This window comes from Castor canadensis, chromosome 2, assembly GCF_047511655.1.
Source record: "Castor canadensis chromosome 2, mCasCan1.hap1v2, whole genome shotgun sequence".
In the NCBI taxonomy this organism is placed as follows: Eukaryota; Metazoa; Chordata; class Mammalia; order Rodentia; family Castoridae; genus Castor; species Castor canadensis.
This window is the reverse complement of record NC_133387.1, coordinates 20,323,264-20,351,247: the sequence shown is the minus strand read 5'-3', so window position 1 is coordinate 20,351,247 and position 27,984 is coordinate 20,323,264. Positions and strand designations below refer to the sequence as shown.

General features: G+C 43.2%; 1 protein-coding gene across 1 annotated transcript; it reads left to right on the top strand.

Moving 5' to 3' along the window:
- The first annotated feature begins 3,175 nt into the window (after nt 1-3,175).
- LOC109691828 (aldose reductase-related protein 2) lies at nt 3,176-14,685 on the top strand. The gene is made up of 10 exons (XM_020172043.2): nt 3,176-3,314; nt 5,515-5,682; nt 7,375-7,491; nt 8,438-8,515; nt 10,026-10,148; nt 10,459-10,565; nt 10,963-11,044; nt 11,535-11,618; nt 12,235-12,317; nt 14,222-14,685. The coding sequence occupies exons 1-10, from the start codon at nt 3,249-3,251 to the stop codon at nt 14,262-14,264; spliced, it is 951 nt and encodes a 316-aa protein (XP_020027632.2). The 5' UTR covers nt 3,176-3,248; the 3' UTR covers nt 14,265-14,685.
- Nucleotides 14,686-27,984: the final 13,299 nt, after the last annotated feature.

Here is a 27,984-nt window from a genome sequence, read left to right as displayed (position 1 = left end):
TCTCTTTATCTAACCAAGACTTTTCTGTATTTTTTTTTTTTGGCCTGCATAAGTCTTATCTTTGATCCTTCTTCCCATCATGTAAATTGTGAGCCAGGCTATTTCTCAATTCATCATAGAAATAAAACATTTTTATAAACGAATTAAATATTAATGACTGTTGATATGTAGAAAAATGGGCTAAGTGCTATTGCTTCTGACAGACTATGTCTACTTGGAAAATTTTCTGTTATGCTTCTGGCTTTTATGTAAAATAACAATTCTACTTTCAAGGAAATAAGCAAGTATTTTATTGTGAGCCAAATATGAGTGAAGATGGCCTGGCAATGCAGATTCAAGTTACCCTGAATGCCATGTTCCACCATGGGAGAGATCACATGACATATAGTTCCAGAACAAAAGAAATGCATGTCCATACGTTTACCAACTACATTAGGGGAAGCATTGTATACTTGTATATGGGCTATGTCAAAGCAGGGAGATCTCCAATAGAATTCAGATGTCATCTTATCACACTCTCAGCTTCAGGGTTGAAGGCCAGAGGTAAGCCAAGGTTAATGGTACATTCTAGGAATTTTCTATAGAAATCACAAAGACATTAGATCAGGTACAGAAGTGGATGGCAAGTAGCCATTAAAAGGAGATAGAGATCCCAGGATAACTTTCCCTCTTGAGTGACAGCATTCCATCTCTACAATCACGATGTTCTAGTCAGCCAAGGTCAAGCAGTCTGCAGATCTTTAACACAGAGTCAGCTTTTTCAACTCAGTTCACATGGCTGACATTTGCCCTCTCTTATTCCATATTGACTGCCATTTATTTCAAGATTTTTTTTTTTTTCGGTACTGGGGCTTGAACTCAGGGCTTACACCTTGAGCCAGTCCTCCAACAAGATAGGGTCTCTCAAACTATTTGCCTAGGCTGGCTTCGAACTGCAATCCATCTCTGCCTCCTGAGTAGCTAAGATTATAGGCACAAGCTACTGGCACCTGGGCTATTTCAGTGAGGTTGGGGATGGGACCTGTAATTGGCTGTGACCTTTTTCTATAGGTTCACTTTCTCTGACATATGACCTTAGGGTGGTCATCCCTGTATGCAGTCATCCAAGATGTCCATATTGCCATCAAATACCTTGCCCTGGCATCCTATGTTTGCTCCATCTCACCTTCATATGATGAACAGTTTGTATACACACTCGTTAGAACCTTTACAATCCTGACTATCAGATATTGGTGGGTTGGCTGCCTCTCTGCTTTCAGTCAGCTTCCATGGTGGACATGGATAATTGGACTTATCTCCCTGAACTGTGCTGAGGCTCATGGGACACCCAGAGGTTGCCCTTGACAAACACGTCTGGATACCTCTTGCAGTCATTGTGATTGTCCTGGTGTCCAGGGCTTCCAACACAGGCTTGACATCTCTGTGGCAGGCTCATCCTGGGAATTGGGGTGCAGCTCTCCTCTTATCTGGGACTTGCCAACCTAATAGCTGTCCCTTAGATATACCTCCATGTTATTCACAATTATCTCTAAACATGGGAATCTGGATAATTTTTATTTTCTTACACACTTTTATGTTTTCTGTATGCTTTTCCATTTTATAAAGAGCAATATTACTTTTACAATAGTAATAAAGTAAAAGTGTGAATACTTCATAAGTGATTACTGAAATATTGTAAATGAAGGTTAAATGTGTTATTCTGTACACCTGATTTTAGCCAAAAGGCCAAGAAGCAATGGGGAATATATTATTCTATAAATGGCAGTGGGAAACTTCCCACTTGAGGAAACATCACTTTGGATCCACATCTCACATGATGAATTAAAATAAATTTCATTTGTCCATATAATACTAATTCTGGATATCTAGCCCAAGAACCTTATACATTGAAATATTAATTTTAATAGAAAGGAACAAATTATCAGAATGGAGAAATGGCATAATAAATGATCACAAAACAGAATAATTTACAACTATTAAAATTTTACTGTAATAAAAGTATACCAAATTAAAAAAATTTTACTGTAAAAGCAGTTCTTTGTAAAATTAATTTTATTGTTTTTACATTTACTTACATGTTTATACATTATTTCACAAAAGCAGTTTCAAACTGATGTTTTAAAAAATATATAGGAAGGTTTTTTTGTGATGGTAAGTTTAAAACTATATTTGCAGTGTTTTAAAAACCCATGCACAGACATATATACAGAGAAAAAAGCCTGGATTGGCAATGGTATCTCGGGTAGAGGGACTAAAAGCAATTTATATTATCATATTTATGATCTTTTATGTTTTTCACCTGGCTCATGGTAATTATATAATATTTGGTGGGGGCCTTTTAGAGGCAGGCTCTTGCTGTGTAGCCCAGGCTAGCCTTGAACTGGAGATTAATTTGCATTAACTTTCTGATGGCTGGGATTACTGCACCATGTGCAGCTAGTATATAGCATTTTATAATCACAAAGATTTTTTTAATAGGAAAAAAGTTAAGAGTTCATTATAAACATAATTGGTAAAAGCCCCAAATCCTAAATACATAAATAAATGAAGAATATTAGTGTTAAGAAGATCCCATCGAGGTGGTTAACAGGTAATTTCTGTTCTTTGAAGGGAATTTTGTTTTTTCTTACAATCTTAGGGAAATGAGTCAAGTACAAATTAGCATGCACTAACCGAAGCATGGCCTTGCACAAAGGCCACCACAACCTTACACAAAAATACTTCTGCAAGGACATCTGCCCAACAACTCTCTGTTTAATCTTAGATTGAAGCCCCCGCACCCTTTACAGATCCTTGCAGCTAGGATTATTGTGTGAAAATAACTTATGTAAACCTCTTCACTTTGCCTTTGAAAACTTGCCCTTGCCTCAGCTTCTCTGAATGCCCACATGATTCACTATAGTGTGCATCCTCACTGTACGGTCCATCCCCAAATAAACTTACTAACCTTTGGAGACTCCCGCAGTATGTTACTCAAGTTGACAAACCTTTAAGTATCACTCACACAGTAATTCATGTATTTTGTACTACAGAGACTTTCTACTAGGTTATTATGTTTAATATTCATTCACAGGAACCAATCTGATAAAAGACTGGAAGGGACTTCCTGTTCTAGTGCCTGCCCTGGACTCCAGCTCCTCCCTCTATGGCCAGAGCCACCTTCTTAACCAGGACATAAAACCTTGCCGTCTTCTTAACCAGGACATGAGACATCTGCCTGCTTGCTTAGAACCATTTCTGCACCAATCATGGCGACCTTTGTGGAGCTCAGCACCGAAGTCAAGATGCCCATTGTGGGTCTGGGCACCTGGCAGGTAAAAATGCAAATCTTGGGACACCTGCTTCCTGGAGGGTCATTTTCTCCTCTCGGAATTCAGTGGGGCGGGGGATGGAAAGGTGAGATTTCAGCCCTAGAGCTAGGATCCAAGTTACTTTCTTTCTCAGAGGTGCTTCAGGATCCAAAGCTCCAAGACTGGCTTTCCCAGCAGTGACAAGAGCTTCCCTAGCAAGAATCAAGTTTCAATCTGGTGGTCATCAAATCAAAATTGTTTTCAGGGGAATTATTTTCATGCCAGGCTTTTCCTCAAAAACCTCCCTGGCTCTGGGACACTTAGAGGGGCTCACTGTTTTACATATCTGAGTACTGGGTTTATTGAAGACTAAGTGATTGAGAAGATGGAGAACTATGAAAGCCCTGGCACGCCTGCTGCTCATGCCGGGGGTACTCTGACCAGCAGCATCAGTGTGGCTGTCAGCTGGCTGCAAATGCAGAATCTCAGACCCCAGCCAGGCTGCTGAATCTATGTCTGCGCTTGATGTTCACCTTGAAGTCTGAGCAGCACTGGGACCACACTGATCTTGGGCTGGGGTCGGGAGCTCATTCCACCCTGGCTGTATTAATATCAGCTGGCAAAATGCCCTGAGGCACACCCCAGTGACCTCTAATATGGATTTATGAACATTTTTGGGATAAGTTTGACATTGTTCCATCACTCTGACTTTTACTTATTTTTATTTTATTTTATTTTTTTGCCATTTCCCTCAATGACAGCATCACTCTCAGTTTTTGCAGGAGCCATCTCTGGATCCCTTCTTTTCCTGTCCTTCATGGCTCATCTTGTTGGGTATTCCTCCTCCATCTCTCTTGTCTTCTTTATCCCTCTTTGTTTCAGCGCTGGGCGGATCTCAGAATACATTCTTTCTCAGTCTGGGTGAGCAGGTCAATGCCAGATTGATTCAGTCTTAGCCTCTCTTGTTTGAGCAGGACGATTTGTCCCAAAACAGAACTGTAACCTTTTATGTAGGAGACAAATATTAGCTTCCAGATAATCCAGGGACCCTACTCATCCTTGGTAACTTTGTCAGGTAATAATTTTCAAAAGTTTGACATAGATATAAAGATTTTGAAGACATTGGGATAAATACCCCATTGCAGGATTATGTGCTGATCTGTGGTGGTGAAGGGAGCTGTAGGATTTGAGAGAGGAACTCTAGGGTGCTTTTGAATTGCCAGCAGCAATTTCTTGTTCCAGTGGCAGTTGTAACATTATATCTTTGTTTTATGTGCTTTTCAATGCTGATACTTGACAGTGGAAAAAGATATAGTGAGAGATGTTTTATGGGACTTCCCGCTCATTTTTTTTGGCAGTACTGGGATTTGAACTCAGGGCCTCATACTTGCTAGACAGGTGCTCTTACACTTATATCACTTCACTTTTTTGTGATAGATTTTTTTTGAGATAGGGTCTCAGAATTTCCCCAGAACTGGCTTTGAACCATGATCCTCCTGATCTTTGCCTCTTGAGAAGTTAGGATTACAGGCATGAGCCACCAATGCCCAACGTCCCCCAACCCCCATTTTTTTGCTTGGCTAAGTTAGATCAGAATGTCATATTTCTAATGCTCTTTCTTTCACTACTTTTGTTTTCCTTTATCCCATTTTAAAAAAGGTTTTGTATTTCTTCTTTGCAGAAACAATAATTATATAATGGATTATTCTACTGAGCCTTACTGTGTATGCCAAAAACTTTACATTCACTGTTATAAGTAATCAACAGAAGGATCTCATGAGGTGGGCTATTATTATTCTTATCTTGTGATCAAGGATCAGAGAGATAAAATTTGCCCAGGCTCACATACCTGCTTTGTGGTAGAGGTCTGATTTGTCATGCAATGACCTTTTAACAGATCTTTATCGCTACCTGGAGTCCAAAAATTTTTCTGGGTCCCTTGAGAGTCTAGTTTTCAGGCTGGCCCTTAGCAATTCCATCTATCTAAACTAACACTTCAGGATTAACCTGCATTAGAAGGGAATTGACTTTTAGCTAGGATAGGACATGGGGTAGTAATCACAAAATTAATACACTTTTTTCTTTTCTTTTGAAAAGTTTTCCAAAGAATGTTTTCCTCCCAGGCATCCTCTGGAAAACAGGACCTTGGTTTATAGAAACTGAGCCTGTCTAGCCTGTTGGAAGGGGTCCTAAGATAAGAGCATCTGATGGTGTTTCCTTTCAGTCTAGCCCAAGCAAAGTCAAAGAAGCTGTGAAGGTGGCCATTGATGCAGGATACCGCCACATTGACTGTGCCTACGTCTATAACAATGAGAATGAAGTGGGAGAAGCAATCCAAGAGAAGATCCAAGAGAAAGTGGTGAAGCGGGAGGACCTCTTCATTGTTAGCAAGGTACATATGGCCCATTTGGTGGGAGATTTGACTTCAAGACAGGTGAAAGTATTTGGATGTGGTCAGCACCAAGAAGTCTATGAGTCTTTTCTGTAAGTTCAGAAAAGTTCAGCTCCTTCATCTCTGCCTTACCGCATCTCCAGATGCACACCCCAAACCAGTATGTGGAAGATGCTGCTACTGATAGGTAGCAGTTTGGCCATAAGAGGAGACAGGGAAATTATATTATTTTAATAAATGTTTAAAAGGCCAGACTCTGACATTGGAGGAAGGAAAGCCAGAGCAGCTAGTGCCCTCCTATCTTTTAGATGGTAAGTTATAGGAACAGGGAGACAAAGAGGAGCTACCTGTTTCTGCTTTCCTCTTTGAGATGTTAACAAGCTACCAGGATACTTGGATGGGTAGAGAGTAACAAAAGGGAAGTTCTATAGCACACCTATTTTCTCTGTGATTGGGTGGGTTGTGGGTATGAATGGGCATGCTTTGGGAGGGTGACCTCTCCCTATTTTGTCAGTCATCTCAGCCACTCAGACCCATTATCTTTGACCATGTGTATTTCTCCCAGCTCTCCAGTATAAAACTATGAGTTGGAGACCACCATTTTGAATTTTTGCTCCTATTTCCTGTTCCTACATTTGGGGAACAGGAAATGTCTCTCTCTCTCTCCCTCCCTGACCCTGTTGTTCTCACTCTAGAGACAGTCCGCTTTTAGTTTATTGGAAGTGTATGCTTCTCCTAATAAACTTTACTGTTACTTTTACTAAATCTTTGCATCTTGAACCGAGGTAATTTTCAGGACCATTTTTTTTCCGGGTAACAATACCACCCGCACCCAGTCCCCACACCTCCTTTTAGTTGGATTTCACATAGTGGAGATGGCTCCATAGAGCCTTCTGGTGCCCTTGGCCTTCTGTTTCCTGTCAGTGGGTTCCATCTGTCCAATGGTAGTCACGTAAAAGGTAAGTTAGACATTTCAGTAAAAGGTAAGTTATAAAATGTTATTAAAAAAAGAAGGAAGTAGGTGTTTAGTGTGATGGGGTTAAGAATTGTTGTATTTGTATTATACACAACTTGCTAAAAACCACTAGTTTCAGAGTCACAGAAGATACATCTGGTGGAACAAATAGACCTACTGTGCACTATGGCCATGTCTGAGTAAACTACTTGTAACTCATCATTTGGCCTGATAAGTTTGGAGATATGGGGGAGCAGTAAGAAAACCACTTGCTCTCGTGGCATAAGATGCTTGAAATATGGATCGGGAAATAGCTCATTAGGTACAGCACTTGCCTAGCATGCACTAGGCCTTAGTTCAACCTCCAGAACCACACACGCACTCCCCACCCCTCCACACAAAAATGTGTGAAATTTAAAAGCTAGATATAATTCCTACCCTCAGCGCACAGACAGCCAAGGAAAGGGAGAACACAGGTACAGAACTATTTAGTAAGTAGCCAAACATGATACATGATCTAAGTAACATGATGAATACCAATTCCTCTCAATACTCAGAAGCTCTCATTGACTTATTGAACCCTGCTGACCTTGCACACTGGGTGGCACGAATTAACCAACTTTCTTTTAAACAACCTGTTCTCAGGTTAGATCAGGCACAAATCACAAGGCAGGAGAGTGACTGTGGTGCAGCCTTTTCTTTCCCCAGTCCTCATGCCTCTTTCTTGCACTTTGCAGTTGTGGCCTACCTTCTTTGACAGAAACCTACTGAAGGAAGCTTGTCAGAAGACCCTCAAGGATCTGAAGCTGCACTATCTGGATATCTATCTCATTCACTGGCCACAGGGACTTAAGGTTCGAGCTCCTTTCTGCCCCAGTCTCTAGCTTCTGAGCAGACAGATGCCAGAAATGAGTAGCTGTGCCAGGGCTGGGGTGTGGTGGTAACAGAAATAGGAGTTCTTATGCAGAGCAGAAAGGCACTGGCCTGGAAGGGAGGCTGAGACCATGTGTGGGTGCTTGGATGGTCAATGCTTAGCTTTTCTTACAGCTATGTCTGAGAGAAGTTATGATTTGTGGCAACCCAAATAAGCTGCAACTGCCATATTGCCTTCCTCTCAATTCTATGCCCAGGAGATCCTACCCCACAGTATCTCTTGAGATACTCCTGCAAAACATATTTCAGGGCCCTACCACCCTGTGAACCAAAGCATACCCAGAGAGTGACATCTTGGAGAAAGCCCAAGAATGGTGATGCTTGAAGATGCTGGTACTCCCTGCAGAAACAGTTTTTTGTTTTGCCCAGTATTTGGCTATTCCAAGGTCAGAGAGACATGAATTTCTAGGCTTCTCCTCTCATTACCAGCTAGGTGATGATAGCATGCCATCCTTGACTTCAGCCATCTAGAGGTTGCCAGGATGGAACCTGGGTAATATCTTCTCTAGAAACCTTTGCAACCTTATCTTGTTTAGTGACCTTGAAACTAAAGTTTACTCCCAAGTTTACGGGGTGGGGGTTTAGCTATGCAAGGTTAATGTCCATGGTGATAACTGTATCCTCTAGAGTATAATGACAATGGATTTTTAAAATCATTCCAGTACTTCCTGAAATATAGGGATTTACATATTGTGACAGACTGACATAGAGATTTTACTGAAACTTATTTTCTTGAAGTGTATTCTCCAGAGCTTGAAAGAATGGTATGCTGGTTTGAGCATTTATCATAAATCAATATCCTCCTTGTTTAATAGGATCAGATATCCAGGTAAAGATTCTAATATACTTTTTGTTCTGCATTTACAGCCTGGGAAGGACTTATTCCCCAAAGACGATGCAGGCAATTTGCTCACCAGTAAATTAACATACTTGGATGCCTGGGAGGTAGGTTCCAGCTTCTTTTGGGTATGCTGGAAGAGAGAACTTTCCTTTAATCACAATTGAGTCTCCACTATGCTATGAAAAAGCTAATGTGCCCAGTGTCTAATTTCATCTCTATTTTTGTCCAGTTCTTCTAACTCCTTCCTCATGAACTCATGGATTTGGGGTCCATCTGACCCTATTTACATTTTTAAAGTTTTATAAATGAAACTGTGGACCCTCAAACAATTCAATAAAAATCTCATGAACCACCCCAGAGAAGAATGGAGGGGAAACATGTAAAGAAGTCAAGATGGATCATACATCCAAACTAAACTTGTAGCAGGACACAGAAGAACCTTTATATTATCTCATTGCCCACTCAGGAGTTCCAGGGACCTCTGGTCTCATCAGTTCTGAAGTCATTAATTAGTTTGAAGTCTTTCCTTATCAACTCTAGTGGTTCTCAACTTTGTAATAAAAATCACCAGAGGGGTTTTTAAAAATCACAATTCCTATTCTAGATCAGAGAGGAAATCAGGAAGCCCTCTAAGAGTGGAACCTGAACATCAAACTGTTTTAAAACTTTCAATGGGTTCCAAGTTGCAGCTGAGGTTGAGAATTCTTTCTGTTTGTAACGCTCTCTAAGCCCTTGCATCTTGCCTTCACCTCCAACCTTCTCATATTTCTCCCTCTTTCTCCATGTTATTTTTCAAAGGTTAGTCTAACCCCATTTGTAAAGCCTCACCTGGGATCCACATTAATTCCTTCCCTCTTTCCCCTCCCTGATTCTCAGTGCTGTGCCATTTCTTCAGCATGGCAGCCAATTAATTGGTCCACAGAGGAGAACGCTATCAATTTAATTCAATTGTAGGACTCTCAGAAGCAGGAAAGGTATTATATATACTTTTATATATTCTGACAACTCCTGGGCAGGAACAGAACATGCACTAAATAAAGTATAGAAGCTTCTTGAACTTGAGGCTGCTGCTCACAGGTATGGTATCTTTGGGCTAGTTTGGAGAATGCCCATTATAGGCTAAAAATTATAAAAAAAGATACCATTCCTAGGGATGGACAAGTGTACAGTGGGCCACATTTCATCCCCATTCCACCTGTGGCTGGGTGCCTCTGCCAGTGAACAGTCTAACTGTATGAACTTCCCCCACTGCAAACCAAACTGAGGTTTGTGTGGAAGAGAATGATCCAGATTCCAGACAAGTGATGCCTCTTCACAGGCTTCAGCTCTTTTCCGGGCTAACCAGACTCACATGTTTGGGTGAGGCAAGAGCAACAAGTGTGGAAAATATTCCCCTTTTATTCCTAGCTGCATTTGGGCTGAGGAGAAGCAATGTGGCAGAAACCAATCCTTGATGGGCATCTACTTCCTGGATTGAAATTTCTTTTTAATGCTTTCGCTTAACCTGCATAGTAGATTTCTTATCCATTTCTCCTATCTTAGAGAAGACTAAGCCAAGCTGGGGTTCCTGTAGTCCTTTCTGGACTGCACAAAAGGTATTCCTTTCAATGACAGGTCATGGAGGAGCTGGTGGATGAGGGATTGGTGAAAGCTCTTGGTGTTTCCAACTTTAACCACTTCCAGATTGAGAGGCTCTTGAACAAGCCTGGACTCAAATATAAACCAGTGACCAATCAGGTAAATTCTGTTGAGTAAAAGGGTCTTGCCCTATGACTTCTTAAACATTTGGAAGCAAGTTTAAAGCTGTATATTGAGTCTCATCTCACAGGTAAGTGACAAGAATGCTTTTGAGGAGGTGGGAGACAGATCTCTGTGTCTGGTATAGCAAGTCTATTAATGGGCATTGTTTGGCCTTTCCTTTGTGGGTTTTGTGTGTGTGTGTGTGTGTGTGTGTGTGTGTGTGTGTGTGTTTATGAGTGTAGAACTCCTATGACCTGCTCAAAAACAGGCCAACTTCCCCAGTGATACAGCTTCTTCACTCTTGCAGGTTGAATGTCACCCATACCTCACCCAGGACAAACTGATCCAGTACTGCCACTCTAAGGGCATCACTGTCACAGCCTACTGCCCTCTAGGCTCCCCAGAGAGACCTTGGTGAGGTTTCTGAGGGATGAGTTTTCTTGATACTCTTAGAAATATTATTTTACAATTGGTTAAGTAGGTATTACCAGATAGAAAAATGTGTCTAAGGTAATTTGTTTTACACATCCCAATGGAATTACAGTGGAAAAAGGTGTTTTTAAAAAATGCAGCATGCTTGACTCTATGGGAATACTCCAGGTCTGACACCCAGTGCAGGACCAACCTTTGCAATTTGATGAGGCTTCAGAGCCCATGAATGGGTATATGGGAAAGACACAAAATTTTCAGGTCTCAAACTTATCTCTTAGGTAAAACTGTGATGTTCACCTTTGAGACCATCATTGGAGTAACGATATCTGCATATAGAAGCAATAGTGATTATTCATACCATCCATCTTTCTGCTTCTAGGGCCAAACCAAAGGACCCTTCACTACTGGAGGATCCCAGGATTAAGGAGATTGCTGCAAAGCACAATAAAACCTCAGCCCAGGTACAATATAGTTTTTTTTAAATCCAGCATACCATTCTTGTAGTCTTGCATTTTATTATTACTGTCTTCACTGAATCCCTTTGAGGGGAAGGAAATGGCAAACAAAGTCCATCTGTGCTTGCCTGTAAGTCTATTGGGGTCCAGAAACACACCAGGTATTACTGAATCAAAGGTGGCCTCTGTCCATTGGTTTCCTGCCAAGCCCTCAAGCTGATCCACAAGAGCATGGCTTTGGATTCAGATGCCACTGTACCATGTCCCAGCCTTGGGATGCCCAAACCACCCTCTTCATTCCTAAACAGGGGAGTCAAAGGATTGCTACTAGGATTAAGATAGAAAAGAGGAGTACTAGAGAATGTCTCCAACTATTAAATGCTCAGTCAAGATTAGCTTTGTAGCTAAAGCCACAGAGCTACTGTATTTTTCCTTTCAGTAGAAGGAGGGTTCCTTGTAGATAAGTGAAAACATGCTGTCCTTTCTTCCTGTGCAGATTCTGATCCGGTTTCATGTCCAGAGAACTGTGGTAGTGATCCCCAAGTCTGTAACCCCGGCACACATAGTTGAGAACTTTCAGGTAAGACATTGGCTGGTCATCTAGTATTCCTCAGTGGGGCAGGGGATGGGGTGGCCCTCACACTGGGCTTTTCATCCCATCCCTGCTTTGTTTGTGTGTCCATCTTTCTTATTACCTTGTCAACTCTTAGGCCAGGGAGCTGGCCTCAGTAGTGCTGAGACGAATGACCCATGTGCCAGGGATGGACTGGAGGAGGGACAGGAGCACAGTAATGGTTTATATCATCAAGAAGGCCTTTGCTTACCCTTTAATAGTTAAGTTATAGGCTACACACAAATGCAGACTGTTTTGGCCAACCTGCCCACCTTCTAGCAGCCTAGAAGCTATGGACTGGACTTGAGAAGTGTCCTTCTGGAAGAACCAGTGTCCTTAGGCAACACTGACTTTGCTCACCCTGAGGTTTCGTGTCTACAAGCCCAGTCTCCTGCCTTTTTGAACACTGAACCGAAATAGTGCAGTCTTTGTGTGTAGAACCTAATTCAAATATAATTTGTATCCATGGAAATAATGGAAAAACTGCTGTGGCCCTCATGTGCTGTGAATATGAGCTCACTCCCAGGAGGTCTTAGATCCGAGTCACCTTATCAAGAATGCTTTGAAACTCTTGCCTTCCTAGGTCTTTGACTTCACCTTGAGTGATGAGGAGATGGCTGCCATCCTCAGCTTCAACAGAAACTGGAGGGCCTGTGTCGTGGCTGAGTAAGTAGCATGGGGTTAACTAAGAGGATCATCAAGAGGTTTTATAAAGTTGTAGAGAATTAGTTGGAAGGGTTACAAAGCAGCTGGAATGACTTTTGTTTTCAAATGCTATTTTCTGGTAGTTTTGAACTATTAAAACTGGAGTCTCTGGGAATCATTATGGAGAAAGACACATTCTTAATTATTGCTCATTCTCTGGTTTTTTGGGTGGTACTTGGGGTTTGAACTCAGCCCAGGCACTTGCTAGCCAGGCTACCACCTGAGCCACTCCTTCAGCCTTTATTGCTTTAGTAACTTTTCAGATATTGGCTCACATTTTTTGCCTGGGGCTGGCACCTGACCATGATCTTCCTACCTACCCCCCAACACAGGCATGCACCACCGTGCCATACTTGTTGTGTTGAGATGGGGTCTTCTGAGCTTTTTGCACAGGCTGACCTCAAGCTGTGATCCTCTTATCTCCCCCTTCCAAGTAGCTGGAATTACAAGCATGAGCCACTGTACCATCTCATTCTCTGAACTTCTTGATGTAGAGCTAGAATTTTAGGATAGGATTGGTGGTCATTAGCCTGTAACACGTAGGAGGCAGAAGTATTCATTTATTACTCAATAATTGCTTGCAATATCACAAAATTCCTACTTCCATAGGCTAACATGCTAGTGAGGGGGAACAGATGTAATTTAAAATACACATGTCAGATGGAAAGGCCATCTGACCTTGAAAAACAAAGTGGAGTGATAGAAAGTAATGGGTCCTGGAGGAAATGATAGCTTATATGGGGTGGATGGGGCAGTTTTGTTGACAAGGTGACAGTTGAGCTGAAACCTGAAGGAAGTGAGGGACAAGTCTTGTGAAAATTTGGGGCTAGAACATTTTTTGCAGTGACAGCAGCAGGTGTGAAGACCCTGAGGTGTGGTGTTTAGAGCATTTGAGTAAGATATTCAGAGAGGTTGGAGCAGTGAGTGAGAAGGTAAGAGGAAATGGAATCAGAGACAGGTATGGGGCTTAAAGAATGCAGGTGGTATAGACCATGGGAGGACTTTGATTTTGACTCTGAGTGAACTGTGAAGCCATCAGAAGGTTCTAAGCGAGGTGTGGCATGAGCTGACATGTTTTAAAAGAAGTTCATAGGCTTATGCCGTGAGAGATCAGGGAGACTGAGAGTCACTGGGTCATGGTGATAAAGGTGATGAGGAAGATCCCATTGAATTTGCCAACAAATTGGCAGTCAAAGATGGTGCTTAGTTATTGTTCGTTTGCTCTTCTTTTTGCCTGAGTAACACAAGAATGGAGTTGCCATTTAGGGGAAGAAATCAGCTGTTTGGTTTGAGATATGTTTGTGATGCCTTTGGATACAGAAGAAGGAAGGTCAGATAGAGATTTGGATGTATCAGAGAAAGTAGTGGGTTGTGGGCTCAGGAGTAAACCTATCTGGCTTCTAATCCCAGCTCTACCACTTACTTGTGGTATTTGGCTTTTAGTAAACTTCTTAACTTCACCATGATGGTTTCTTTATCTCCAAAGTAGGGGAGATAATAGTAATTACAGCGGCTATCCTCTCAATGTTAGCTTAGCATGTGTCAAGGATCTGACGCCCTTTGGCTGTATTACTATCTCATTTAGTGCTCACAGCAATTCCAATGTTGTGAGAATGAATTGAGACAATGTTTGAAGGCAGATGACTTGGCGCCAGCCTTCTTAAGAGCCACCGGAATTAACTTCATTCTGGTAACCTGGTCAATACTTAATTGCCCTTCTTTCTCCCATCTATTTGCGGGAAGGTCAAGGCACGAGACCCCTTCTTGTGTTGTCACAAAGTCTTGGGGGGTGGGGTGGAGGGCACGCCTCTTATACCAGAGTTGTTTTTTCTGAAACTTTTTATTCTTCATGCTTATTGGCACAGCACAATTCATTTGGAGGATTATCCTTTCCACGCTGAATACTGAAGCTGAATGTGCCAAAGAGATTACTTCATGGCTTCCCTCCCTTCGCTGAAATGGAACTCACTTCCTGAGTCCTATTTTTTAGCCAAGCCTATCTGAGGTCATACTGTGTGCCAGCTTTGTAGGCCACAAACTAGGCAATGATGGATTTAGACCTGTGTGTTCAACAAGAAGCTGATTGTCACAGGAAAGTACAACGCAGATAAGCCAATGATTTTTTCGCTACTTGTCTGACTAAATGTTTGTTAACAAACCAGAAACTTTGCTAACACTGGTAATACAAAGATAAAAAGAATAAAATATGACAATATCAAGGATCATGTATTGACAGTTCATTGTGCACCAACACAGTGTGAAGAGCTCTTTGAATGTGTGACCTCATTGAATCCAACTCTTATCTCACATTTTACAGAAGAGGAAATGGAAGCATGGGGAGGCCAAAGGACTTGTTCAAGGCCACCAAAGTGGTAAATGTCCAAGCCAAGTTAAAGAAAGGCAGGCTTCGGGAAAGCTTAAGGTATTTGTTGTTCCTCCCAAGTTTTCTGGCCCCCTCCCTCTTGCCTTCCTCTTCTCTTTACCCTTCTTGCTCACACCTTGCTTTTAATATGCCACCAGAGCAAAGAAATCAACACAGATGATGGAATAATCTTTGACGTTCAGGAAGGTGCCAGTGTTTATTGTGACATCCTTGGAGATTGAATGGGAGATAAGAGCAAGTCTGGACAAGCAAAATACTATTGCCATTAATGTAGGGCTTTTTTTTTTTTTTTGTGGTACTGGGGTTTGAACTCAGGGCCTACACCTTAAGCCACTCCACCAGCCCTACTTTTGTGATGGGTTTTTTTGAGATAGGGTCTCATGAACTATTTGGCTGAGCTGACTTTGAACTGTGATCCTCCTGATCTCTGCCTCCTGAGTAGCTAGGATTATAGGTGTGAGCCACTGGTGAACACATTGTTATGATCAAAAGAAATGTTCAGCTAGGCATTCTTAGATCCTAGATGCATTACTTGTATGGATCAAGGTCAGAGAAATTGTAGAAAGGTTGTTTCTCTACTAATATTGTAACCAATGAGGAGGGATATGCCTAGGAGAAATGCAAGTGCGTGCTTTCTTAAAAGAGTATTTAGTATAACAAATAATTTTGTTGTCCTAGCAGTTTTGCAGTCCTAGCTGTAGATTTTTTCTTGCTTTGGGCACATGTCACCTGTCCCAATTCTAGTCTGCCTCGCTCCTGCCTTGCTTTAATGTGCCATCATGCTAAAGAGTCACACCAGAGATGGCAGAGTCAATGAAACCCACAAATTACCAGTGCTTATTAAGAAATAGATGGCATCCCTGAGAATGGGGTGGGAAATAAGGGTGAGTCTGAACAAGAAAGTTACCATTAATATGGCAATTTCTTTTTTTCTGTTGTATTTCTTGTTATGAAATATTGCAATTATCTAGAAATATACAGAAACTAAAAGAATGAGCATCTGGCCTTATAGCCACTCAAATTTAACAAATGCTAACATTTTGCCACATTTGTTACAAGCACTTTTTCTAAAATATTATTGAAGAGCATTAAGGACCACTTTGTACCTCCCCCATCTCTATGCTCCTGACTCTATCCCAGAGTCAAACTCCATCCTCAGTTACCAAATCACCTCATCCTCTGCTGGTCATGGTCTATTGGCTTTCAGACCAATTCTCCACCCTTGCCCTCCTCCATTTTGCATGATGGTGGAGGAGTCAGATGGCCTCTTCTGAGTTTGCTCAGTGCGGGGTTGGAGGGCTGGAGAAAGGAAAAACCATATATTTTATTTCTCTTTCTTTCAACTCTTCTCTCTCTCTCTCTCTCTCTCCCTTGAGTGATGTCTCCAAAAGAAGTCGCATTCCATCTGTGTTCCTAACTCTTGCCTGGCAGCCTCCGCGTTGATCTGTCTCCTGCCAGAGGACACCAGAAAACAGTTTCTGTGATTAGGAAACACCACTTCCTCCCCTGTCCTCCATCTGTAGGGACTGTAGTCTCTTCCTGCTACTGCTACCTTTTTGGTTGCCTCACTCCTCCATTTGTTATCCCAGCTCTTCTGCAAGTGTGTAACCAAGTGTTTCAGTTAAATATCCAATGTTCAAAAATCATAGCATGGTTTCTGTTCTTGTGAGTGGACCCTTGATTCATACACATTCTATCCACATCTTTACTATTTACGTTCACAGCCACAAATTATCAATGGGATTGTTTGGATGTATACAAAATGTATAAAAATTTTATAAAGGAAGCAATTTTAAGCTAGAGCCCAGTGATATTTCTTTAGTGCACATTTCTGTGAATAGTTTTTCTCTCCTGTGATTGTATGATTTTCTTGATAAAAACTTAGGTTTTTGATGCACACCTATACTTCCAGCACTTGTAGGACCAACACAGGAGGTTAGGGAACTTGAAGCCAGTCTGGGAAAAATAGCATGTTCCAGGACAATCTGGGCTACATAGTGAGGCTTAGTCCTGAAGAAACAACAAACAAGCAAACAAAAAAGCCCAAAATTTAGGTTATAAGATTAAAAGTTTGGCTTTCTTTAATTAACAATATGCCCTTTTAATTTCACTTGAATTTAACCAGAGGTTTAAAGGAAAAAAAAGCAGGTTAGGTACAGTAGCTCACACCTATAATTCAATCAATGGGGAAGGTGGAAATTGGGAGAATCACAGTTCCATACAGCCCAGGCAAAAAAAATTACTGAGCCCCCATCTCAAACAATGAAAGCTGGCCACAGAGGTGAGCACCTGTCATCCCAGCTACACAGGAAGTATAAATAGGAGGACCGTGGCCAGGCCAGCCCAGGTATAAGGTTAGCCCCTATCTCAAAGCAAAAGCCAAAGCAAAAAGGGCTAGGGGTAAGGTTCAAATGACAGAGCCGCTGCCTAGCAAGCACTAGGTCCCAAGTTCAAACCCCAGTACTGCCAAAAACCAACCAAACAAGCAACAACAAAACCACAGACAGATAAAAGGAGAAATGTGCTAATAAAAATAATTTCCTTTTTATTCCTGATTTTATTTTCAGCATTTGCATCTTGAATAATGAGAACTTTGCAGTCTTCAGTATCTTCTTCAGTTTAAAAATTCTAACAAATACAGTGAATTCATCCCAAAATGTGTTCACTGTTTTTGGACTCAAAAGCCACCATGATGGGGAGAAAATCTGAGGGTATATACTACAGTTGTGCATTAGATCTACTCTGCTCTGTGGTTAAGTAGGGAACTTGTTTTCTGAGGAGGGAGGAAAAGGGAGTGTGGTCTGTATTTTCTCAGGACATCTAAAGAGTCGTATATCTCCAAACTGGGATAGTGCAACAGTTCAAAGAATGAGTAAGATGAGTTTTAATAGCATTTATTACAAAGCAGTAGACAACAATAAGGAGGGATATCTCCCAAAGAGCTATCACCTGGGAACCCCCAAAGCGTCCAACAACCTCAGCACCCCCAACACCAAATTCTTACTTATATGACTCTAAGTCATACCAGAAATCTGGGGCTGTGCCAGCCAAGGTCAAAACAGTGGAAGCACCTATGGGCCCAAATACAGGACACGGACCCTGGGAAAGTTACATGTTTATGTGAACTCTGTTTTTGTTCTTGTTTTGCTATACTGGGGCTTGAACTCAGGGCCTACACTTTGAGCCACTCCACCAGCCCTTTGTGTCTTCGAGATAGGGTCTCGCGAACCATTTGCCTAGGCTGGCTTTGGACCACAATCCTCCTGCTCTCTGCCTCCTGAGTAGCTAGGCTCACAGGCATGAGCCACTGGTGCCCCTCTGTTTTTGCTCTTATCAGGCATCTTGCTGACCCCAGAAGACGCTATCTGACCATGGGAAGGAGTGCTGTAGTCTGGCACGAAGAACTAAAGGATGGAGTTACTCTGGCTAGAAGTCTGAGGACAAGTCACACTATATAGAGAGTAACTGGGGAGAGGAGAAAGTGAACTGGGCATGGAAAATAAGAGAGCTGGTGATGGGAAGCAGAGAGGAAAGGAGTGTGTCCTCATGTCCCAAGCACTACCCGTCATCTGGGAATGGGCTGGAGAAATGGACACAAACTACTGTGGAGATCCTGGAGTCATTGTGGCTGTCCTGCAAGTCCCAGAAAATAGAAGGACAGGACTTATCCCATTGGTGAAAAGAAGCAAATGCTGGGCAGATAATGCCAAACTACAATTGGAACCTAAAGGGATGCGTGTCTCACTCAGATCCCATGACGCCCAACTGCCCAGCCCCCTTCAGTCACATCAATAGCCTCCTGATAATTCAGCATCTCTCATCACTAAACACTTGGGTGCTACTTATTGTGTAATCAAGAGATTTCACTTCATTTTAGGGAATAAAAAGGCATACAGATTAGAGTGTCTCTTGTCAAAAATAATTTTTAGTAAAATTCAAAAGGATCTCAACAGTAAAATTTTTAGAAATAAACATTTTTGGCTTTAGTAATGAGTATGCATAACTATAAAATATAAACTCTGAAAATAAAAAAGTTGTGCAAAAATAATAGGTGGTAAACATACCATTTGGAAAAAACTATTTGCTGTTGATGTGACAGAAAATGAATTGGTAATTTCCTTCTGATAAAAGAACTTACTCAAATCAGTAAGAAATATCTCAGATGCCAAAACCAAAAGTGGTTATTTGAAAATGGACCAATAAATGATATGAAAAATGACAGTAACCAAAACTGTAATTTAAATCAAGCTATTTTCACTACCAAGTCAATAGAATTTAGAAATAAAAGGAAAGTCTATTTAGAAAGATGTAGGTGATAATAAGTTTTCTTTCTATCTTATAGGGTAACAATTTAAATTCATTTTTGTTATTCTTTTACAAGATTTTCACCCTAACAAGCACATTTTATAATCAGAGAACCATTAAACATTTTAAAATTATCAAATGAGGGTTCAACCCAATTAATTATCCCATGTATCCACTGGGAAAGCTAAATAAACACTTTTATTTGAAATTAGTCTTGTTCAGTTGGCCTTTCAGCCTTAGAAGACAAATACCCTAAAGGTACAATCAAGTTTGATTAATTGATTAATTTTATTTTCAATTCTAGCCAGTTCATTTGTTTTTCTTCATTTGTTGTCAATAGGGTAACGTCAAACTCTATAGGTTTCCTGGCAGCATTTTTTAATTGGTCCATAAGGTCAGCCTCTAGTGAAGTTAGGGAGAGTAGTTAGAGCACAATAAAACATTATCCATTACTTAAAAATTACACAAGCTAGGCTTTTGCCCTTGCTACTCTCCCAGTCTGGGATGCTCTGCCTTATAGCTTCATTCCTTTGCTTACTTATCATCCTCTCAGTGAGGACTTACTTTAACATACTATGCAAAGTCAGTCATGTCTTTTGACACTCTATTTGCTTCCATCTGCTTTCTTTATCTCTACAGTATTTTTTAACATAATTTTTTAACCGTATATATACATACACACATATACACACACACACACATATATATATACATATATACACACGCACACATTTGTTTCTTCCTGGATCATTCTGTTTCTATTCACTAGACTGTAAGCTTCATGGGAGAAGTGTGTTTTCTCTTGGAGCTTCCTCCAAGGGAAAAGAATTTTTGTCTGTTTCATTAATTGCTGTTTTCCCTTTGTCCCAATAATATCTGCTGGATAGCTGGAGGGATGGATGGAACATGGGTGGAAAGTTTCTACTGCAAGCTTACAGATGAGAAAACTGAAGCTGGGTCTCTTAATTGTTGCAACCCGTGATGCATACTCACATGAATCTAAAGTCATTCCATGAAGGACTCTACAACTAATCATGAATTTCAAAAACTGCACCATGTTCTTAAACTGGATGTAAGATAATCATTTTGGAGTAAGGGATGATGTTGAAAATACCAGTCTTGATGATCAAATTTTTACTTCTGTCCTCACTAGAGACTAGAGAGCTAAGATAGGATCTGAGAGACCATTAATATTCATTCTTCAATTCTGCCTATTCTGCTCTATACTAGAAGTAGGTGCTTTCCGTTATTAGCAATTTCTTCCTAACTGTGAGTAGAACAGAACTTCATTTTAGGTCATAGCCTCATGATCTTCTTTCTTCCTGGGCATGGCAAAGCTTCCAGAAAGTCAGAAAGTCAGTGAGCAGAAAGGTCACAGTGCTACTTATTGTCTATGACTCAGAGATGTTAACAGCTCAGGTGACTGAGCTATTGAGCGAAAAGATGACCTAGAGTCAGCCTCTAGGGTCCATTAGCAATCTTAATTAGGAAAAACAATACCGATGCTTCAACCTTGGGATAATATTGAAAATTAAAGATAATGCCTGTTTATTAGTATTATTGAGAATTCTCAAACTGTCTTCCTATGAACAGAAATATTCTGATTCTTCTGGTTTTTATTCCTTAGTGCCTCTGTTGGTTTTCCTCAAGCTTCTGTGATAAATTATCATAAGCTGGGTGGCTTAAAACATTAGAAATTTATTCTTCACAGTTCTGGAAGCCAAAAGTTCAAAATCAAGGTGTCAGCAGAGCCAGGCTCCATTGTATCTATTTACTTTTTCAGTGGTACTGGGATTTGAATTCAGGGTCTTTCATTTGCTAGACAGGTGCTCTATCAATTGGGTTAGCTGCCTAGCCCTTTTTGCTTTGGTTATTTTTCAGGTAGGGTCTTACATTTTTGCTCTAGCTGACCTGGTCCACAACCTGACTACTTGTACCTTCTACATAGCTGGGATGACAAGTGTGAACCACCACATGCAGATTTTTGTTGGGATGGGGTCTAGCTAACTTTTTGCCAGGTCTGGCCTCAAACCACAACCCTCCCAATCTCTGCCTCCCAAGTAGGTGGGATTATAGGTGTGAGTCACCATGCCTGGCTTCTGTCTTGAACAGGACTCCTTCGTTCTTCCTGCAAGGGGGAGTTAGCTATGTCCTGAACCTGGGTGAGTATCCCAACAGTGGGATTGGGCACCCAAGGCAGACTTGGGTACAGGCAATGAAACCACGATAAAGTCCCTCAGAGATCACTCAGACACTTGGGTCAATGCAACAACATTTATTCATCCTTCAAACGCACACTTTCAAGGTCCAGAAGGGAGTTATGGCACATGGTCGGTTGCCTCAGGCACTGTGGCAGGTACAGCTTTGTGCTCCACAGGGGAACCCCACCAAGCAGTCAGTTTGTTTGGGCTGAGAATGCCAGGAGCTAAGTCTCTTCTGGAGGAAGAGCTCCTACATGGCAATACCTCTCTTACTTGAGAGAGAGAGATCCTCTGCCAAGGAGAGGCACATGCAGGAGCGAGGATCCCCTTGCTCGTGAGCGTCAGAGGATGTTGGAGAGGGTACTCTGCTGGGTGCTCAGCAGGTACCCTTGTTACATGTTTTTCTCCTTCAGGTGTTCCCCTCTAATGTCATTTAGTCCTCTGCTGATTGGTTAAGGTGGGTGTCCTTGGCAAGATGTTCTAGACATCATCATGTCTTAGCATGAGTGTAGCCATATTGGACGCCATATTAGGCTGCATGCCTTATCAGTCCTGTCCATATAGATGGTGTCCTGGTGTTGGGGACAGCTGTTTATCTATAGTCCAGAAGTCTGGTAGCTCATTGATTCTAAACTGCAATACATCCAAAGTACAGACAAACTTTGCAGTTTGTTAAGTAAGACTTTATGCTCTCTATAAGCCTCCATGCTCTCTTTTATGGCTCTGTAGAGGAGTTCTTCCTTGCTTCTTCCTAACTTCTGGGGGTTGCTAAAAATCCTTGAGGTTCCTTGCCTTGAAGCTGTAATTCATGACCCACCCTAACCCAGCATGCCCTTATTTTAATATAACCAACTATATTCTCAAAGACCTTTTCAAATGCAGTCATATTTTATGGTTCTGGGCAAATATAGACTTTTTTTATGGTACTAGGGCTTGAACTCAGGGTCTTACACTTTCCAGGCAGGTGCTTTACCACTTGAGCCACTCCTCCAGCCCCAGATATAGACTTTTGGGGGACACTATTCAAGTAGTATCTGATACATTACTACTCCCAGGGTTGAATGCTCAGTATTTGTGAGAATATTTTTATGGATGTTTTTAATCAAAACTTACTTTTGCATTCATTTCTTATCCAAGTGGATAAAGTAGTATATCTTTGACATCACCTGAAAACCATATTTAGGCCCCATTTTCCTCAGTAGCCAGTTTATGTATGTGTTCATTCTTCCGGCTCCCTGGACTCTATAGTGTTATATCCAAGGTGACATATGTTTAGTTGTGTCTATTTTTTTTTTTTTGTACTGGGGCTTGAACTCAGGGTCTACACCTTGAGCCACTTCCATTTTTTGTGATGGGATTTTTTTGGGGGATAGGGTCTCTCAAACTATGTGCCTGGGTTGGCTTTGAACTGTGATCCTCCTGATCGCTGCCTCCTGAGTAGCTAGGATTACAGACGTGAGACTTCGGTGCCCAGCTGTCTGCATGTTTTTATAGCGTTAGGCACCATGACTTTGCATTTGTTCCTTCTGTACTATAGTTGAATCAGTGCCTTTTAAAATTTATTACTTCAGTTGACATTTCCTGCCCCTATGACAGAGCCCTAATTGCATTGTATTACTGGAGAAGTTTACTGGTCTTTATCCATCTGGTACAGCCATTTGGCTTTTCAGAGCCAGGCCCAGTTGTGGCCATACAGATTTCCTAGGGTGCCTAGCTCTCCTTTGTCCTAATGGTGGTGTGGAAATTTAGGCAGATTTCTAAAATAAACCCCAATTGACACAGGACAGCAGGCAGATAGGAAACGATAACATGAGCCAGAGAGGAGGTGTGGCACTGTATCCAGGTACGTTTTTGTCAAAAATCTCATCCTACCATTTCCCTGGTGTAATGGTTGACCATAGCTAAGGCAATTTCTTGGTACAGTAGCCAATGGTCCCCAGCAACAGACCACCACAGGGACTTGCCCAAACTTGGTGGTTAGCCAGAGGCTTCATGCGCATCTCATCAAATCAGTTATTATTATGTAAATCACTTCCCATTCACCAATTCTTGAAAAAGCCTTTCCATTTCTTAGACTTTTCCACAATTACATACATAGAGTTACCGTGTCTAATCTGCAGGTCATGAATGTGCCAGAGCTCAGTGAACTCCACTGTCTGATTAAGCTGCTTGCTCCCAGTCTCTTCGTGGGATACACTTCTGCTCTGCATTTGCTCTGCTTCAAGTATACCTGACTCTGTTAAAAGTCCCTGTGCGTCTGCACCTGAATGCTTTCTTTGACAAGAGCAAGAACATACCATTTGTCTTTGGTGACATCCCTTAGGCCATGGTAGCAGAACATGTTTAAGGACCTGACAGCCCAGGTGACTGCCCTTTTGAGTATCTGGAAAGCTCATTCTCAGCTGTTTTGTTTTGCTAATTTGGCACTGAAGTTTCCATTTCAAGCCTCCTCTCAAATCTCACTTTTCTGAGATGTAAACCAAGCTGCCACAAAGAACAAGCACAGGTTGGCCCTTAAAATGTCATTAGGATGCTGGTTGCTTGAAGATTCCTGTGACAGGATAAGGGACTACAGAATGGGTAGAGTGGTATTGAAAGGAATATGAGGTCTCAGCGGGCCCCAACCCCCTTGTTGGAGAAACCAGTACCAAACATCCCATGTAGATAAGATAAGCAATGCGGCAGGGCTCAGTTAGGGCATATAGAATGTGAGGAATGCAAGATGTGAGATACGAGCAAGATGTGAGATACGAGCAAGATGTGAGGTACGAGCAAGATGTGAAGTACGTGCAGGATGTGCTCTGCCTGCTTGTCTAATGTTGATAACAAAAATATGCACGCCACTGCAGTCTATATAAGATTTCCCCCTAAGAGGCTCAGGGTCTTGCTTTCCTAACCGGTCCTGCGTGTCCGTGTGGGAGCTCGACCCTGGCTAGCCAGTCCAATAAACTCTGCTTTGTTGATTGCATTCACGCCTGGCTCTCTGTCTCTCGGGGGAATAGGATTCCGGGTCCTAACATTTGGAGGTTCCACCGAGATTTCATTTTCTCGAGAGACAGAACCTGCCTGCGAGAAAGCAGGGGCGATCCCAAGTCCTAGGCGTTGGGAGGGGATCCCAGACCCTCATTTGGAGGAACTTGAGTGTTCCATTTGGGCCGCGGCGGGGATTCGGCCAATCCCCAGGGAGATTCATTCTGGGAATCTTGCAAGGAGGACCACAGGGTCCTATTGGGAGAGGCTTTCCTCTCATTTGGGCTCGAGCATTTTAGGAACCCTGGCGCCAGGTGAAGAACTAATTGAGCTAGTCGACCGACCACCCGTCAAGTGGACGCCTTTCGGCCCGATATCCCAGTTGGACGGTGAGGAGGTTGAATGGGGTGCGCACCAGTGTGAGAGAAGGACCGGTCCGAGCGAGTGCTGGAGAGTGTTGTGTGTGTGTGGAATTATTGTTGCCTTTACCCTTTTTGTTCTATCTCTCTTGGTGTTTGAGTCTCCTTCCACAATGGGACAGGGACAAACAACCCCAAAGTCTCTGATCCTTTCTCACTTTCCAGAAGTTAAAGAAAGGGCCTTAAATGCGGGTCTGGTCATCAAGAAAGGTAAGTTCGACACCTTTTGTTCTGCAGAGTGGCCCACCTTTGGAGTCGGGTGGCCCATTCAAGGTTCCCTCTCCCTAGACCTGATTACTAAGGTTAAAGCAGTCATTTTTCAGCCAGACAATCGAGGCCATCCAGACCAAGTTCCTTACATTTTGGTTTGGGAGGATCTGGTGAGGAACCCTCCCCCTTGGTTAACAGTTTTTCTGACCCACCCCTCCAGTTCGGCCCCCGGGGCTAAAACCCCAGTCACGCCCGCCTTGGTCATAAAGGAGGAGGAAAAACTTCCTCTTCCCACCTTGACCGGTCCTCAAATTAGGGCATCTCCTTCACCATCTCCGGTCTTACCAGAGAGTTCCCCCCTTTACCCATCCCTCGCAGGGGCAGAGGAAGATCGGCCGCCTCCATACGTGACTCCCCCTGGCCAAGCCAGTGCCCCGGAGGAGGAAATTTCCTCATCCTCCTCAACAGGACTGGCAGCAGGAGGAGGAATGGGTCGAAGACTTCGCCCCCGAGGGATCCGGGAAAGGGAGGGGGAAGACGGGCCCCCCTCATCAACACAGGGGGAGGAAACTGTCCCTACACTTCCAGTCCAGATGGTGGGCCAAGGGGGACCGGGAGGAGGGCAACAGTTTCAGTACTGGCCCTTCTCCTCCAGTGATCTATATAACTGGAGGACGCAGAACCCGCCCTTTTCTGAAGACCCCAAGTGTCTCATAGATCTCCTGGAGTCCATCATGCATACACACCGCCCCACTTGGGATGACTGTCATCAGCTGCTCAATACTCTTTTTACGACGGAGGAACGAGAGCGCATCCTCAACGAAGCGAGGAAGAACGTCTTGGGGGATAATGGGAGACCCACAACTCTCCAACTGGCCATAGACGAGGCTTTTCCCCTACGCCGCCCTGATTGGGATTTCGGGACCGCAGAAGGTAGGGAGCGTCTTCGGATCTACCGCCAGACTCTTATGGCCGGTCTCTGAGCGGCCGCTAGAAGGCCCACCAATTTTGCAAAAGTAAAAGCAGTCATTCAAGGGGAAAACGAAAGCCCAGCCGGTTTCTTAGAGCGCCTCCATGAGGCATACCGTCAGTACACCCCGATTGACCCTGAGGCGGACCTCCACCGGTCTGCTGTGGTACTCTCATTCATTAATCAGGCAGCCCCAGACATTAGGAGAAAACTCAATAAACAGGAAAACTTAGGGGAGATGACTATAAGGGAAATGCTACAGGTAGCAGAAAAGGTCTTTACCGCTAGGGAAACTCCAGAAGAAAGGGAGGAAAGACAGAGAAAGGAAGACAGGGAAGCCCAGGAGAAATTGAGAAAGGAGGACCGGGAGTTCCAGGCTAAGGAAAACTGAAAGCAACAGAGAGAAATGGCTCGTATTTTCCTAGCGGGTGTCCGGGACCAACCCAGAGGAGGGGGCCACGCCAGGACCCCGGATAAGGAACACTGTTTTTACTGTAAGGAAACGGGGCATTGGAAGAGAGAATGTCCTAAGTTAAAGGGAAGAAGAGGGTTTGGAAGGAGACCGGGGGAAAACAGGGAAAGGGAACGAGCAGTAGAGCAGGCCAGAGTCCTACTAGCCGGAGAAGAGGACTGAAGGAGACGGGGCTCAGACCCCCTCCCCGAGTCCTGGGTAACAATGCATGTGGAGGGGAAGCCGATGGGGTTCATGGTGGATACCGGCGCCCAATATTCGGTTTTAAACAAGGCACATGGACCTTTGAACAAGGCACGAACAAGTGTTGTTCAGGGGGCCACCGGTACGCAGTTATGTACATGGACTACCAAAAGAAAGGTGAACTTAGGAAAACACCAGGTCACACACTCCTTCTTGGTCATCCCTGAGAGCCCCGCTCCCCTGCTCGGACGGGACCTACTCACCAAAATAGGGGCCCATATCCATTTTGAACCAGATGGAATAATTGTGACTGATCGAGAAGGGAGCCCGATTCATGTCTTGTCCCTATCATTGGCTGACGAGCATCGTCTGTTTGAGAGTCAACAGGAACCAGGAGGGGACATGACTCATTGGGTAAAAAGATTTCCCATGGCCTGGGCGGAGACTGCGGGAACCGGCCTCGCCAAACACCTCCCGCCCGTAGTTATACAATTGAAGGCTTCTGCTCTCCCCATTCGGGTGAAACAGTATCCTATGCCTGAGGAGGCCCGAAGAGGCATAGCCCCTCATATCCACAGGCTAATAAAGGAAGGAGTACTGCGACCTTGTCAGTCTGCCTGGAATACTCCTCTGTTCCCCTTCCGAAAGCCGGGAAGCGGGGACTATAGGCCTGTGCAAGACCTACGAAAGGTAAACGAGCGGACGGAGGACATTCATCCCACCGTTCCGAATCCCTATACCTTGCTCAGCCACCTACCCCCCTCGCAAGTATGGTATACAACCCTTGATTTGAAAGATGCTTTCTTCAGCATTCCATTGTCAGAAATTAGTCAGCCGCTATTTGCTTTCGAATGGCAAGAAGATGGGGGCCAATCCGGACAGCTCACTTGGACCAGACTGCCGCAAGGATTTAAAAACTCTCCCACCCTGTTTAATGAGGCCCTGAGCCAGGACCTGGAACCTTTTCGTCGGAGCCACCCACGAGTCACTCTATTACAGTATGTTGATGACTTACTGTTAGCGGCAGAAACCCGAGAGGAGTGCATCAAGGCTACTGAACACCTGCTAACGGAATTAGGTGAGCTGGGGTATCGGGCAAGTGCCAAGAAAACTCACATCTGTAAAAGGTCAGTGACGTATTTGGGTTATCGGATTGCAGATGGGGCAAGGTGGCTGACTGATGCCATGAAACAGACTATTCTGGCTATCCCATCCCCGACATCCACTAGGGGGGTGAGAGAATTCCTGGGCTCCGCGGGGTTCTGTAGACTCTGGATTCCAGGATTTGCGGAAATAGCCAGACCCCTATATGAGGCCACCAAAGAAGCTCCAGATTGGAGTTGGGGAGAGAGAGAGAACAACAGGCCTTTGATCAGCTAAAAGACGCTCTTTTGCAGGCCCCTGCCTTAGCCTTGCCAGATCCTACAAGACCATTCACTCTGTTTGTAGATGAGAAAAAGGGGGTAGCCAAAGGAGTCTTGACCCAACAGCTAGGTCCCTGGAAGAGACCAGTGG

Coding starts and splice junctions, on each gene's coding strand:
- LOC109691828 (XM_020172043.2), top strand. CDS start 3,249: ATGGCGACCTTTGTGGAGCTCAGCACCGAAGTCAAGATGCCCATTGTG. Junction 11,045..11,534: donor ACAATAAAACCTCAGCCCAG/GTACAATATAGT, acceptor CTTCCTGTGCAG/ATTCTGATCCGGTTTCATGT. Junction 12,318..14,221: donor AGGGCCTGTGTCGTGGCTGA/GTAAGTAGCATG, acceptor TTATTGGCACAG/CACAATTCATTTGGAGGATT.